Source organism: Pipistrellus kuhlii, unplaced genomic scaffold (assembly GCF_014108245.1).
Source record: "Pipistrellus kuhlii isolate mPipKuh1 unplaced genomic scaffold, mPipKuh1.p scaffold_m20_p_7, whole genome shotgun sequence".
NCBI lineage: Eukaryota > Metazoa > Chordata > Mammalia > Chiroptera > Vespertilionidae > Pipistrellus > Pipistrellus kuhlii.
The window spans coordinates 10810102-10826587 of NW_023425573.1; the positions used below are offsets into that span (position 1 = coordinate 10810102).

The 16486-nt window shown below is 36.8% G+C and overlaps 1 protein-coding gene across 1 annotated transcript in view; it reads left to right on the forward strand.

Moving 5' to 3' along the window:
- Positions 1-1324: 1324 nt before the first annotated feature.
- C2CD6 (C2 calcium dependent domain containing 6) overlaps positions 1325-16486 on the forward strand; it is a 59429-nt gene continuing 44267 nt past the window's right edge. The window contains 6 exon segments of the mRNA XM_045575466.1: positions 1325-1410; positions 2132-2183; positions 3696-3853; positions 6395-6514; positions 11438-11517; positions 14311-14448. Of these exon segments, the coding sequence (XP_045431422.1) occupies positions 3794-3853; positions 6395-6514; positions 11438-11517; positions 14311-14448 (398 nt within the window). The 5' untranslated portion in view covers positions 1325-1410; positions 2132-2183; positions 3696-3793.

Genomic DNA, 16486 nt, shown 5'->3' on the forward strand with positions numbered 1-16486 from the left:
GGTTTTAGCCCGATCCCAGCAGGCCAGACTGAGGGACCCCACGGTGCACGAATTCATGCACCAGGTCTCAAGTTGGTCAATAATAAGATACAAGTTTCAAGTGTACAATTCTATGATACATCATCTGAATATTGTATTGGATGCTCACCACCCTAAGTTAAATCTTCTTCCATCACCATATATTTTACCTCCTTTATCCTTTACTACCTTTATTCCTTCCCTCTAATAATCACCATATTGTTGTCCAAGTCTCTGAGTTTTTGTTTGCTTTCCTTATTTGTTCATTTGTTGCTTTCAGTTTTATATCCCACATATGAGTAAAATCATATGGTTCTTAACTTTCTGTCTATTTCACTTAGCATAATATTCCCAAGATCCACCCTTATTGTCACAAATGCCAATTTTTAAGTCATATATATATATATATATATATATATATATATATATATATATGTGTGTGTGTGTGTGTGTGTGTGTGTGTGTACACATATATGTATTTATTAACTTACATGTTAATCCTCACCTGAGGATATTTTTTCCATTGCTCTTTAGAGAGTGGGAGGGAGGGAGAGACGGGAAAGGAGAGAGAAAGAAAGAGATTGATTGGTTGCCTCCCTCATATGTCCAACCAGGCTGGGAATTCAAACTGCAGCCCAAGCGTGTGCCCTTGACTGGAAATTGAACTCCAAGACCCTTGGTTGCACAGGCCAAAGCTCTAACCACTTAGAAACACCACCCCGTCTAAGTTATGTTTTTAATAGGCAGTTTTCCCCTCATTCCCCCTTTCTCTTTACTTTAAAAATCTATATTAAAATGTCTTATAATTTTTAAGGCTAACCATTGTGTATAGTGATTAGAACCCTTAGAACAAAGTTAAAAACCAACCAACAGATATCGGTTAGAGAAGTTACTCTGTCATAACTAAAACCCCAAACCATTTGTTCACTGCTTTATCCCATGTACTAACTATTCCAAGGATTAAATCCCAGTTCCTTCCATGACTGATAAATGCAGGAATATTGGGATAATTTGCAAGTAGGATCACTGCTCTTAGTCTGATACAGTACCAAGTCCATACCAGGTTGAGACTGGAACATGGTAATGATGGCCCTTTTTAGCAAGGACTCATTGTTTATGCTACAGTGTACTTCTCTCCTTTGCTCTCTGCTAACTCATTGATAAATTTGTTGAGGGTAGAGATGAGTTTTCTAGTCAGATTAATATCCCACTTCCTAATATAATACCTGATATTAGAGACTCATAAAATTGAATTGAAATAGTTATATTATTTGCCTCTAAAGCCTTAATTTATTTACATTGTAGATGCAGAGGAAAACTTTTACAGGGTCTGAAAGTAAAGAAGGAAAAGGAACATCTAAACCAGAAAATTTGGTGCCATTTGGGGATGTGGTATGTATGATTAATCCTTAGTAAACCCATATAAGTTATTTCTTATTTTACATTAAAACTAGTTACTGTTTATTATTTGGTAATCAAACGTATGCATAGAAAATGGTACTTTCTGATAACATACTCATTGATTTTTTTTTCATTTTTATGAGTCAGAACACCATTCTGGTGATCACTGAAATTATAGAAAACATCCTGATTCAAAGAAAAAAATGTTTTCTATATTAGGAATTCATAAAGTCAAGTTTTATAAGAATCATCTGGAATCATTTTTAAAAACATTGCTTCTCAGGCCCCACCTAAGACCTGCTAACTTAGAATTTGAGAATGGGGTTTTAGGATACTGAATAAAAAAAGCTTATCTCAAGCAAGGAATATTTCTTATTATTATTTGAAGGTGTTACACTTTACCACTTCTTACTTAATATAAAATAAAAATGATTCAAAGAGTGATGATTGGATTTAAGTTGGTAATGAACCATTGTTTTGCTTTGTATTCTTGTTCATTTTAGGTTTATCTTAAACAAAGCCTGTCTGTTTTTCTTTGTTTCTGCTTTCTGGTGTTTTCCAATAACTAGAGATTTCTAATGAGAAACAATATTTCTTATGAAAAAGACTAACAAAGTAGAGCTTTAAAAATATGTAGTTTGGTATAGAGTAAAATAGAAGAAAAGTTACTTTTAAAAATTTACTCACTGTGTTTTTATTTTGATTGTTATAGGTTGGCTGTCTGGCTATTCATGTAAAGAACTGCAGTCATTTTACACCTAACAGTATCCTTTCTTTTGATTAAGAATCATGCTATTATCATATATCACTATTTCAGTTAGATATTACTATATTATAAGACACTCTAAGACTTAATGGCTTAGAATATTAATTATTATATTGTTAATCACTATATGTGCACTCCTTGGGTGGTACTCCTGCTTTATTATCGCAGCTGAGGCTATAATCACCTGGCAGGTCAGAAAAGCTGGGATATGTATGGGTCATTTATGTGTCTGGTGCTTTAGTGAGATGCCTAGAAGATTGGCATTATTTTTTTTTCCTCTATTCATTTTTATTTTATATTACATTAAAATACTATTTATCTTCATTACTGAATTTGTTGGTGCCCTCTTAAATTTTGTCCCCTGGCTAGGGCCTCTCCGACCCTTTCCTAGTCCCAGTCTGGTCAAGTCCATTGCTTCTTAAAGCAGTCATTGGTCCAGGCGAGACTCAAGAGCAGAGGACAAGAAATGTTACTCTGGATGTGGACAGTGACAAAAGAATTTTAGCCATTGGTAACCACCTCAATCACCATCAAAGTTAAAGGAAAATATATATGATATCTTCTTGGAATATATATTACTAATCCATTCCTAAGAAATAACTGTGCTTCTTTTAAGTGGATTTATTTAACTTGGTACCCTTAAATAAATCCTCTTCTTGGATTTATCATGGCATACACCCAGTCTCATTATGAAGATGTGGTGTTTCTTTTTTATATAAGTGATTAGTGAAGAGAATTCTACATAGAGATTTTTTAAGGTAATTAGTTAAATCATGAAAAAATATTGTTTTAATGGAGTGCTACGAAAAGTAAAAGAACAAGCTAATATAGTATAAGCAAGTATGTAGTGAATTAAAGTAGAATGCTGCTTTAAAATTTGTCCTTAAATTAAAAAGAAATTACTCTCAAATGACATATTTTTAAAATTTCTATATAATTATGCTTACCAAAAATTTTCAACTATATATTGTAAATGCTTATTAACCCTTAAAATATAGAAAAATTGCAAAGGAATTATGTTTATTTTTAAAAATATATTGTATTGATTTTTCACAGACAGGAAGGGAGAGAGATAGTTAGAAACATCAATGAGAGACAAACATTGATCAGCTACCTCCTGCACCCCCCCCCACTGGGGATGTGCCCGCAACCAAAGTACATGCCTTTGACCAGAATCAAACCTGGGACCCTTCAGTCTGCAAGCCGACCCTCCATCCACTGAGCCAAACCAGTTTTAGCTGCAAAGGAATTATAATGGAATTGTGACTATAAAAATATGAGAATTGATCTCAGGAAGTATCAACCTTTTCTAGTTAAATTGTACCTAACATTAATAGGCAAAAATACTATTTTAAAAGACTTTTCATCGTTCAATGTGTTCTACAATTATCTCTTTATTCATTTGATTGATTCTTAAGTTCTAGCCTGAATTGTTTAATGGATTAATTGTATAATGTGTTATTGTTTAATTACAACAAAATTTGCTTCCTAAATATTTATTTATTTTCAGTCAATTTACAGCACGACGAATTTTGCATTCGTATCTCTATAAACAACATTGTGAAATTTACAAAACTGTGTAGCTTGCTATCCCAAAATATACCATTTATGCATAATGAAAAGAAAATTATGATTAAGTTTGATGAAGTGAAGTATTTTTCTGTACAGGTAATATTGAAGTTTTCTTCTAGATATAAGAATGCATTTGTTTCAAATATGCTACATTAATTATATCCTTTGGGAAGGGATAAGGGAAGAAACAAAAGCAGTACCTTTTAAAAAAATGAGTAGGTTACTATAAAATGCACAATTTGGGGGTCTTTTTCCCTGAGATCTTACTGTATGTGGTTTATCACACATGCGTTTTTCTCTGTCTTGCTCTTCCCTTCCTATCTCCCATTGCCTACCCTATCTTAATTCATTTGGGCTCCAATAACAAATTACTGTAGATTGGGTGGCTTAAATAACAAATGTTTATTTCTCACCTTTCTGGAGAATGGGAAGTTCAAGATCAAGATGCTGGCAGATCTGTTGTCTAATGAGGGCCTGCTTCCTGGTTTGCAGCTGGCCCTCTGCTCATTGTTGTAAGTGATATAGCAGAGAGCAAAGAGAGATCATCCTTTTCGTGTCTCTTCTTATAAGGGCACTAATCCAGTTCATGAGGGCTCTACCCTCATGACCTAATTACATTCCAAACACCCCACATATAAATACCATCACACTGGGGGTTAAGGGCTCAACGTGAATTCTGAGAAGACATTCAGTTCATGGCACACCATTTTTTCTCATCTCCCCCCCCAACTTTTTTTTCTTTCTTCTTATATAAAATCTCCCCAATTATTTTTGCATGGATTAATCTCTTCAGTTTTTATAATAATCCCCTCAAATATGTATACTCTCATTAGCATTAACAAAATTAAAACACAACCTACAAAATGGGAGAAAATATTTGCAAATCATATATTTGATAAAGGGTTAATATCCAAATATTTATAAATATTTAAACTCATACAACTTAATAGAAAAAAAAAACAATTAAAAAAGGACAGAGGATCTGAAGAGACATTTTTTCCAAAGAAGCCATCCAAATGATCAACAGGTACTCACCTTCAGTAATGATCAGGGGAATGCAAATCAAAACCATAGTGAGATATTGCCTCACAGGTGTTAAAATGGTTATGATCTAAAAGACAAGAAATTGCCAGTGTTGGCAAGGATTTGGAGAAAAGGGAACCTTTGTGCATTGTTGATAAGAATGTAAATTAGTGCAGCCACTATGGAAAACATCATTTCTCATCACTGTTATTTCTCTCCTTTTCCCTCTCAGAAACCAATAATAAAAAATATACATATTTTTAAAAATCTTTATTGTTGAAAGTATTACATATGTCTTCTTCTTCCCCCATTAACTCCCTCCAGCCAGCCTCTGCCCTCCGCCCCAGGCCTTTGGCACACTATTGTCTGTGAATAAAAAATATATATTTTTAAAAAGAGTATTTACAGCCCAGCCAGATTGACTCAGAGGTAGCTGATCAATTATTCTATCTCTTCAATGCTTCTATCTCTCTCTCCCTCTTCCTTTCTGAAATTAATAAAAGTAATACTTTAAAAATTAAAAATAGAATTACCATATGATCCAGTAATTCTGCTTGTGGGTATTTATTCATAGAAAACTAAATCTCTATCTTGGAAAGGTATATTCACCCCCGTGTTCATTGCAGTATTTACAATAGCCAATATTGTAAAACTAAGAACCCATCAAGGATGAAGAGATTTAAAATATTTTAATAAAATATTATTTAGTCATAAAAAAGAAAGAAATCCTACCATTTGCATCAAAATGGATGGACCTTGAAGGCATTATGCTAAGTGAATAAGACAAAGAAAGGCAAATACTGCATGATCTCATATAAATCTGGGGGGGAAAAAACACCACCACCACCACCAAAAAACCCAAACCTAACTCATGTATACAGAGAATAGATTGGTGGTTGCCACAGGTGGAGTTTTGAGGGTGGGCAAAATGGGGAAGGTACTCGGGGTATCTAATGTATGGCATGGTGACAATAGTTAAATACTGTATTGTATATTTGAAAATTACTAAGAGACTGGATCTTAAAATTTCTCATCACAAGACGAAGATTCTAACTGTATAGTGATGGATGTTAACTAAACTTATTGTGATAATCATTTTGCAATATATACAAATATCAAATCATTATTTTGCATACCTACAAGCAGTACAATGATATCAATTATATATCACTTAAATTTTTTAAGCACTTAGAATCTTGGGGTAGGAAGGCATGAGATATTTTTCTAATTAGCAAGAGAGTATGGATTTTAAAGGTGACTTAGTAATTGTATTACAGGTTTCAAAGTTCCAAGTTGAGACAACTGTGTTCATTTCATCAAAAAGTTAAAAAAAAAAAAAAAAAAGACTGAAAGGGATTAAAAAGAGAGAGACAATGTAGGCATGGGTGTTTCAAAAAGACTGTAATTGACAGTAGACATAAAGAAGATCCTAAGTTTTGTGAGATTAGGGTATAAGTGACTCTGAGTTTGAAAAGTTATGACTAATAACATGAAAACTAATTGCTAGACTATGCATATAATAGAATGTAGTTTATGGATGTATTTATTCAGAAGTTATATCTGAAATTCAGACTGACAATTTAAGCCTTCTTTTTATATGTATTTTCTATTAAGGTTCCCAGACGTCAAAATGATGCCCGGAATAAAATTTACTTGGATCTAGTGCAATATGATAATAAAGAAAATCAGACTTTGTTAGGGCGTGTTCAAGTACACCTTTATGAAGTAATTCAGGTATATATCAAAATATTTTTTACTTTGAGTAAAAAAATTGTCCAGTTGGTATTTATTGTTAAGATTTACCTATACCTGATGGATTCCTTTTATTTATTATCTACCTTCAAAGTCATGGGCTCAGGAAACAATATTTCATCTATCTGTTAAAAAAAAAAAAGAGAGAGATTTGGTTTATAACAGTATAATGTTTTTGAAATTTTAATTTTCTGGAAGGGCAGTGATACAATCTAAAAAAATTAAGCTTGTTTTATTATGCTTTCTGAAATGTTTTAAAATAAGACTCAGACCGCAAACTCTATCTCTTAGTTGGCAGTATAAATGTCAGTTCTTTTATCCTTAGCTGGGCAGCTTGCTATCTGCCCTGTGCGTGTGTCATTAAGGGGTCAGCCGAAATTTTGGACAGACTTTGTATACAGATTTTATGAGTCCTTCTGTCTTGCTTTCTCCTTCCTAGGAGTGTTCCCTCCTGTGTGACAAATTTTGAAAAAGGAAAAAATCAATGAATCCTTGGTGATGACAGAGAGGAGAGACTGGGAAGAAAAAAGGAAGTTTTTTATTTTTAAACAGAAGAATGCCAGTTATAAATGTAGAAGGATTGATAAAATTACAAACTCACCATTTTTATAACTTTTTATAGTAAATTCAGTTAAGAGTTAGCAATGGCACTAGAAACATTAGGTAAAAGGTGCTTGGGGAATAAGATATTTGCCTGGTGCCATAATAACAGTCCACAGATTAATTATTACAAAGGGGAAAATGCCTGTACAGTAGACAGATGTGGTGGCTACCACTTTAACCAAGAGCTTGAACTTAGCATAAGAGATTGTGGACAATTTTAACACCTAACGTGATATAATATGATGTGCACAACCTAGGAATTATTCTCATCAAAACCATTGAGCCCAAGCCTAACTGACCTGAGTCTAGATCTAACTGACCTAATGTTTAGGGAATAGGGAAGAAGTTAAATAATGACCTGGTCAGGTAAATGCATAATGTGAGACATACCAGCTTTGCTTCTTTAAAAAGTTAAATCATTAAAAAATAATAAAAATGGAGCAACTATTCAAGATTTTTAGATACAACAACTTTGAAAACAAATTTGAAAAAGTTACAAAAGACATTCTTGTGAAATTTAGGGAATTTTGAATATATATTGCATATTAGATAAATTCTAAAATTATTGTTAATTCTCTAAAGTCTGATACTAATATTGTGGTTATGTGGAAGGCCATCCTTATCTTTACAGTACTCAGGGGGGAGTTTGACATTTAGGAGTCAAGTGAGATAACGGCTGCAACTTGTAAATTGTGCAGTAACCGTGTAGATGGACACACAGACAACGCAAACGTGGCCAGATGTATATAAGTGCTTATTATTTTGACTGATCTATGTTTCGCTAAGTGAGAATTAGTGATTAGTGACTGGAATGTCTTCAAGAGATGCCAGATAGCATGAGGCTTAAAAGAGGAAACTGTTCATATTTACCTGGAAGCAATAGAAGGGAGTGTGGATGATGTTACCCCACCTCCTGACCTTGAGGTTCGTGGGCCTTCAATTGAATGTAGTGGTGAACCGGGTTTCAGGTAAAGTAAAGGGAGATGTATAGTGGATCAGTTAAAGGTGTAAGGTTGCTGCATGGTGCGGGGCCTGATGCGGCGGGGATCTCCCATTTTCGTGGCCAGTGCAGAAAGAGATGAAATTGGTTCTTCATAGAGGCATCCGAGGACTGAGAAATAATGAAATGAAGAGAGTTGACGCAGAAATAGGTTCAAACTGGGTCCCGGGTGGGTCGCCGACCTCCTCTGCTGGAGAGACAGACGACTCACCTGAGCCACGCAGCACATCTACCCTGTTTCCCAGAAAATAAGACAGTGTCTTATATTAATTTTTGCTCCCAAAGATGCGCTAGGTCTTATTTTCAGGGGATGTCTTATTTTTCCATTAAGAAGAATACGGTACACATTTATTGCTAAATGAAAATAAAGGAAATTTATTACCTGTATACGGTACAGTAGTACGGTAGTTGTCAACACAAACCAGACAAACTGTGAATCCTACAGTATCAAGAATTTACTCATTTATTCAGTGACAATCATGTCATCATCTTCTGGAACATCATCATAACAATCCAATTCCTGAATTTCCTGGTGAATTTCTTGTGACTCCATTTCTTTTAGAATCAGTGGACCAAATCTCTCATGTTTAGCCTAGGGGGCCTTATTTTCGGGGGATGCCTTATATTTCACTCAGAAGGAAACCTGTAAGTAGGTCTTATTTTCGGAGGATGTCTTATTTTCGGGGAAACATGGTATTTATTTTCCAATACACAAGAGGGTTTCACTGGAAAACCCAAGACCAAAGGAGCCTGGGAGGGCCCAGGTCCCACCCATCCCTTCCTCTCCGGTGCCAGATGGATTCCACATCTCAAAGCCCTCTTCTGGAACCCAGACAAAGGCAAGCCAGGAACTGACACCACCTCCACACTCCCAGGGCAGGGGTGCAACTGACATGACTCTGCCAATGGCCCAGGGCCCAGCCAACAACAATCTAAAGTGTCTTCCCAGGGGGCCCTCTACACATGGCTCAGTGGTTGAGTGTCAACCTATGAATCAGAAGGACATCTTTCAATTCCCAGTAAGGGCACATGCGCAGATTGTGGGCTGGATCCCCCAGTAGGGAGCATGCAGGAGGCAGCCTATCAGTGATTCTCATCATTGATGTTTCACTCTCTCTCCCTTCCTCTGAAATTAATAAAAATAATTTTTTTAAAGATGTAAAGCTGTTAATCATGGAATGGGAATTTCACAGGTCGAGGTGGGAAATGCTGAGAAGGAAGGGAACTGTGGGGTGTTGCATTAATGGGAGAACTGATAGCACAGTAGAGATGACCAGAGATGGGTGACCAAGGACACCAAAGTTGACCTGGTTTAAAAGATCCCAACAGTCCTTGAAAGATGAGAAAAGCCCCCAGTCCTGTCAGCAGTCAGCTTAGCATTAGGTTATGATGTTTGGTGTGTGTGTGTGTGTGTGTGTGTGTGTGTGTGTTTACATTTATGTTTAACCCTTCAATCACAAACTACAGAAATGATTCCTGGAAGTACTGTAGGCAGGTGCTTTAAGACTTCCAAAAGGAGAAACTATAACTAACAGGCGATTTTTTTCTAAAACATACATATTAATATTTATTTTTGGTTCAATCTAGAATTTTTATTTTCTTCCAAATATTAATTTTATTTGTAATTAGCTATTAAATTAGTATGTGCATTAAAATCATTATCTGATTTTTTTAAATTATGAAACGGTTTAAATTATATACACAAGTGAGTCACTATTTAAGAATTTTATTTATTACTTTTTTTCTAGAAAGGGTGCTTTACAGAAGAATTTCAAATGATGAATGAAAACACAGTAAGAGCTTTACTGAAACTTCCAAAGTTTTTTGCCCAAACTTAACATTTCATCTAACTTTACTCTGATGTTATTTGTAGTATCTATTGTTTTTATTCTTTTGGTACCCTGTTAGACACTGTTTGAATTAATGGAAATATATTAAATAGAAAGTACAATATTTATTCATAAAATCTTTATCTCCACCTTAAAAAAAACAAAACAAAAACTCTATCTGACAGCTAAATGGTGAATGAGGAAAAGAGAATCATTGGGGAAGAGAGGAAGATTCCTCCACTGCTTCTTTGATTGCACAACCTCAGGATCCTCCCTTGCAAAGAAAACTGTACTTTTCTCCTTAAGGAGTTTCTGAAGAGATGTTTACAGTTAATACTTGAGTTTCTTTCTAAGTACTTAAAACTACTATCTTGATTAATTGCACTTCTATTCAGAGAGCCCACTGCTGCCAATAGCCAAAATAAAGACAGGGACATAAAAAGTAGAATGATGACTGGTTTGGCTCAGTGGATAGGGGATCTGCCTGTAGACTGAAGGGTCCTGGGTTCAATTCTGGTCAGGAGCATGCACCTCGGTTGCAGGCTCAATCCCCAGCTCTGGTTGGGGCGCATGTGAGAGGCAACCAATGTGTCTCTCTCACATTGATGTTTCTATCTCTCCCCCCCTCTCCCTTCCACTTCTCTAAAAACAAACAAACAAATTAAAAAAAAAAAACATGGAAAAATATCATGGGGTGAAGATTAACCAAAAAACAAACAAACAAACCAGAATGATGGACATTTGAGGTCATAATCTCTGATCCCCTCCTTTACTTCACATATTAGTGAGCTAAGTTTAGTGTCTGAATAAAAATATCTGAAAATGGAAGTGGAGGTGAGAGAAGTGTGAGTAAATACTTTAATATATATATATATATATATATATATATATATATATGAATATACATATATTTGTATCTCAGCATAATCCTGTTAACAATTATAAATTGATATTCTCCATATTCTAGTCATATAACATTCCTTAACTTTAACATAAAAGTTTAAAATTTCAGTAACTTCATAGATTTTTTAATAAGATTTCCTTGTATAAATGTGGGTTTTTGTTTTTTTTATTAGCTTGTTTTTGTTTTGTTTGTAAATCAGGAGACTTCATGCTTTGGTTTTCTAACTCACAAATTTATGAAATAAAAATATCATTTGTTATCACTTCTTTATTAAAATATTTTTCTGATGATCAAACAATAAAGTAAGTTTTCCACATGTTTAGTTTATCTGCAGGATGGAGGTGGACTTTATGTTCTCCTATGGAAACTTTGGTTATGGATTTTCACATCAGGTTAGTTCCCCTTCTGGCAGATATTTAGTGCTCAATAGATATTCTTTCTTCCTCTTTTAATTTCTTTTCTCATTATATGTGTTGTTTAAGGCCTATTTTATAGTCCTGAAGAATAATAGAATTAAAGTGAACTGTAACTGTCATTAAACAGTGTTAAAGTATACTTACCGTTTTCAGTTAAAACCTCTTCAGAAAATTGTTGAGCCACCTATGTTTATGAATATTGCACCGCCTCCGGAAAGAACAGACCCTATGACGTAAGTGTTTAAGTCTTACTAACACTGTTAGATCATGTGGCTTTTCAAACATTTAATCCTATGGATGAGCATTTTGGTTTTGTTAGAAAATGGCCAGAATGGATAAGTCTCCAAGGTAAAGAGAGCAGTGAATTGGTTTGCTTAAAAAAGGAGGAAGAAAATTTGAGTTTCTGGTTGCAGTCCTGAAGAGAGCTGGGGAGGAGGTCTGGAGATAGAAAAATAAAGGAGGTGGGTGACAGCTTCGTGGCTGAAGGAGGGAATGAGGTGGGCTGCCTGATGAGGGGTGGCCAGTGGAATATTCCTTTTGGAGAAAGAAGTGGGGGCCTTCTAAGATCAGGATGTCTCATAGTTTTTAGTTTTCTGCTCTTCCACACACTAACGTTTACCTGACTTCCACACACTCTAGTAACATTTACCTGACTTCCACACACTCTAGTGTTACTTCCAAATCTAGCCAAAAGTTTGTCTATGGTCAGAAAATGTCATTAGCATTTTACTAGGATAACTGTGCACTAGGGAAAGGAAATAATCCAAGTGTTCAGAGTTACTGGACATTAGCTTTGAGCTGACATTCATTTCAGAAGGTCCAACACATCACTGTTGTTGACCAGTCAGAGCAGAGGTTTATGAAGATCAAGTGATCAAATGGAGTTTTAACTCTGATCCATCCCACAGCGGGCCTAGTGGGTCTCCAAACCCATTCAGGAATTATTTTCCTAATTCCAGAATATGTAGTTGCAAGAAATATACTCAGCAGTTGATGAGTTCATACATTGGTTCCCTGACCTGTGAAATGAGGGATATTACGGTAGAAAGGGTCAAATAGAAACCACTAGAGCCACTTCTATCCAGGAAAATAGTAAACGAAAAACAATACCACATTCCTCAAGGGGTTACAGAGATTAGTGCCATCATCAAGGACTTGAAAGATCCAGGAGGGTGATGCCATCTCTTTCAACTCGCTTATTTACCTGTGTAGAAAGCAGATGGATCTTGGAGACTGACAGTACAGACAGTCCTTGGGTTACGTCGGACTTACCGTATGTCGTTTAATGGTTATGTCGCCATCTCCTATTTATTTATTAAAAAAAAAAAAAGTTCTGTCATTTCGACTTCTGTACATTTGTGCTTTATGTTTTTTTATTATTTATTTACCACACATAAAAGTCAGGAATTGTTATCTTTCTTTTAAAATTTTTTTTACTGTTTCACTTCATTACTGCTGTGTGTGTGCTCCATGTGATTGACATAGGTGCTTATGTAGGTGGGTTCCGACTTAAGGCAAAAGTCATGTTACATCTCTGACGTAATCCGAGGACCTGCTATAGATTGCTGTAAGCTTAACCAGGCGGTGACTCTGATTGCAGCTGCTGTGCCAGATGTTGTTTCTTTGCTTGAGCAAATTAACACATTCCCTGGTACCTGGTATGCAATTATTGACTTGGCAAATGCTTTTTTCTTCATGCTTGTTAATAAGGACCATAAAGCAGTTTGCTATCATCTGGCAAGGCCAACAACACACCTTCACTCTTCTACCTGAGGGGTGTATCAATCCTCCAGTCCTATATGTCGCAATTTATTTCATAGGACTCTTTAGCTTTCCCTTACACAACTGATCACCCTGGTCCAGCATAGTGATGGCATTGTGCTGATTAGATCAAGAACTATACTTTTTAAAAAATTTTTGGTCCCAGGTGTACAGAACAGTGGCTAGACAGTTATATTATTAACCAAGTGATCCCTCTGATAATTCTAGTACCTTCCTGGCACCATACGTAGCTCTAGACTTACTGGTAAGACATCAGCATGTCAGGGTGAGAAATAAATCTGACAAAATTCAGGTGCCTTTACCACAGTGAAATTTTAGGAGTCAGTGATATGGGGCTTGTCAAAATTTTTCTAAGGTGAAAGGTAAGTTGTGTCTAGCCCCTCCTAAACAGAAAAAGAGGCACAACATTGAATGAGCTTCTGGATTTTGGAGGCAACACATTTCTCATGGGGGGCTGGCCCATTTACCAAGTGATCTGAAAACACAGTGTGACCCCCAAAATGTGTACATACTTAACAGCTGATAGCCCTCTTGATGTTTCTTTCTTTTCAGATTTAACCCATTGGAATTAATAATTACTCAAAATGTGTGTATATTTTTTTGGGAGATACGCTGTATATATTACATATATCTTTATTTTCTTCCCTCTCTTATCTTCTTATCATTAAATATAAGATATATTGACTTTACATCATAATATTTAAATATTGTTAACCTTGCATTATAGAATTTAAGTTTCAGGATAGTGAGGAGAAGGGTTAAGGACTTTGCACGTCCTCTTCTGAGGAAGAGGCTAGTGACTTTTTGGTTGTGTGTAGGATAGTTATAGCAGATTAGGAGGAATTATGACCTTGTTATTGTTTTCAGTTGGTGACTAAATATGTTTTAAGGAAATGTTTATGAGTGCCAAGATGACAGAAGGTGGATGTGATAGTATATTTTATGTATCAACTTGACAGGGCCATGATAGAAATTGGGAGAGAGGTCTGGGCTCAAACACTTTCTATTTCTGTTTAGAACTTTAACTCCTTCCTTCCCACTTCTGCTGCCCATGATCTTAGTAGTAAGAGTACTCAGAGAGCACTTCTCTCAGGATTTCTGACTTTATCTTCTTTCCTTGCTTGTCCTCTGATGGCTCAAGGTGACAGGGTAAAAAATAGAAAGATTCTAAAGTGATAGCTAACAGCATTTTAGAAGTGTACTTTTGTATAATTTCAATATTTACCTTTATTACCATTTTGCAGAAATGTTATTATACCACAGTCAATAGAATATCCAGCATTCTTATCCCCAGACCTGAAAGTTACTGTTGGGATGCCACCTCCAGTAGCCCAATCCACTCCAGTGCAACTTGAAAAACTTCAGCAACAACCTCGGGAAAGGTAAAAAACATAAGCAAAATAAAAAATATTAAAAATATTATTTATGTGTTATTTGTGTATTAGAGGGCCAGTGCATGAATTCATGCATGGGGGTGGGGCAAGAAAGGGGGAGGGTCTGGCTGGCCTGGCCCCAATTGGCAGATCAAGTCCAGGCCAGCTGTGGGGAGGGGCCACGGGCAATTGGCCAATGGGTCCTGCCCCCAATTGGGGGTTGAGCCTGACGGGGAGGGGCTATGGGCCAATTGAGATGGGATGAGCCAATCGGGGGCAGGGCCAACTGGGAGGAAGGGCCTTGGGGGGTTGACCAGCTATCCCACCCTTGATTGGGGTGAGAGAGGCTGATCAGGGGCAGGAGGCTGGGGGAAGGGGCCATGGGAAGTTGGCTGGCCAGCCCCACCCCCTGATAGAGCTGGTTCACTGGCCGGAGTGGGTGTCATAGAGACTGGCCATTATAGTCATTACAGTGTTACTGTTGCTGGCTTCATATATATATATAGATGCATGAAGATTCATGCAAGAATGGGCCTTCCTTCCCTTGGCTGCTGGCACTGCCTTCCCTCCAGCCAGGAGCCGCCTTTCTGCCTTTGGTCTGGCCCAGAGCTGCCTTTCTGCCTCCCCATGCTGCCCAGAGGCTCGGAGCTGCTGGGGTGGTGCGGAAAGCCTGCATTGTTGCCATGGTGATGATGTAAGCATCCAACCCCACCCCTGGCTTCTCGGCACCTGTATATGCAAATTAAGCCACTATCTTTGTTGGGTTGATTTGCATACTCACTTTTGATTGGATGGTGGGCATTGCAAAGGCACGGTCAGTTTGTGTCTTTCTCTTTTATTAGTGTAGATAGATTAAAATTTTCTTTTGAAGCATGGACTTGCTATTACTCTGAACCTTCATCATGGTTATATTTCATGGGTTCAGAGGTTATAACTGAGTTTTGCTTAACATACCGTATTTTCTGGCGTATAGACGACTTTTGAAACGAAAAAAAGTCAACCGAAAATCGGGGGTTGTCTTATACGCAGAGTATATCCTGAAAAACGTCTCGATATGCCGCTAAATGAATTTTCCAACTCGATCCCGCACCAATCACTGCAAGGCTGCTCGGACCGCCTCTCTAACTCAGCCAATCCAAGCAGGCTTTTTATGCATGCAAATTATACATGTTCTGTACCCAAAGCTACACTGTGTTCTAGTAAAAAGCCTGTTCAGATTGGCCAGAGTCAGAGAGGCGGTCTATTAAAAAAAGAACTGGTGTTGCTTTGGAAGTGGGGGGTAGACTTATACAGTGAATATAGGCCTAAACCTATGTTTTAACTGTAAAACTAGGGGATTGTCTTATACGCCTGATTGTCTTATACGCTGGAAAATACGGTATTTAGATGTTTGTTTTTATTTTATTTATTTATTTATTTATTTTTTTTAAATACATATTTTATTGATTTTTCACAGAGAGGAAGAGAGAGGGATAGAGAGTTAGAAACATCGATGAGAGAGAATCATCGATCAGCTGCCTCTTGTACACCCCCCACTGGGGATGTGCCCGCAACCAAGGTACATGCCCTTGACCGGAATCGAACCCGGGACCTTTCAGTCCGCAGGCCAACGCTCTATCCACTGAGCCAAACTGGTCCCCGCTAGATGTTTGTTTTTAAAAGTCAGTGTTATGGCACAAAAAGAAATGAGAACTCATAAGTTAGTGTCAAGAAAATAAAGAGGTAAACTGAAGCAAGGTCAAAATTGACAAAAGATCAGTTTTTTCAGGAATATCAGAGGACATGCAAATTGTAGCTACCTATAAGTAAGTCACTTGAGAGTTAGGGATAGACTGTATGGACAAGGACTGTATAATTTGGTAAAATAAAAAACAGAGCCCTAGCTGGTTTGGCTCAGTAGAAAGAGCGTCAGCCTGTGGACTGAAAGGTCCCATTCAATTCTAGTTGGGAGTGCATGCCTGGTTTCAGGTTCAATCCCTAGTGGTAGGCGTGCAGAAGATAGCCGATAAATGATTTTCTCATCATTGATGTTCGTATTTCTCTCTCC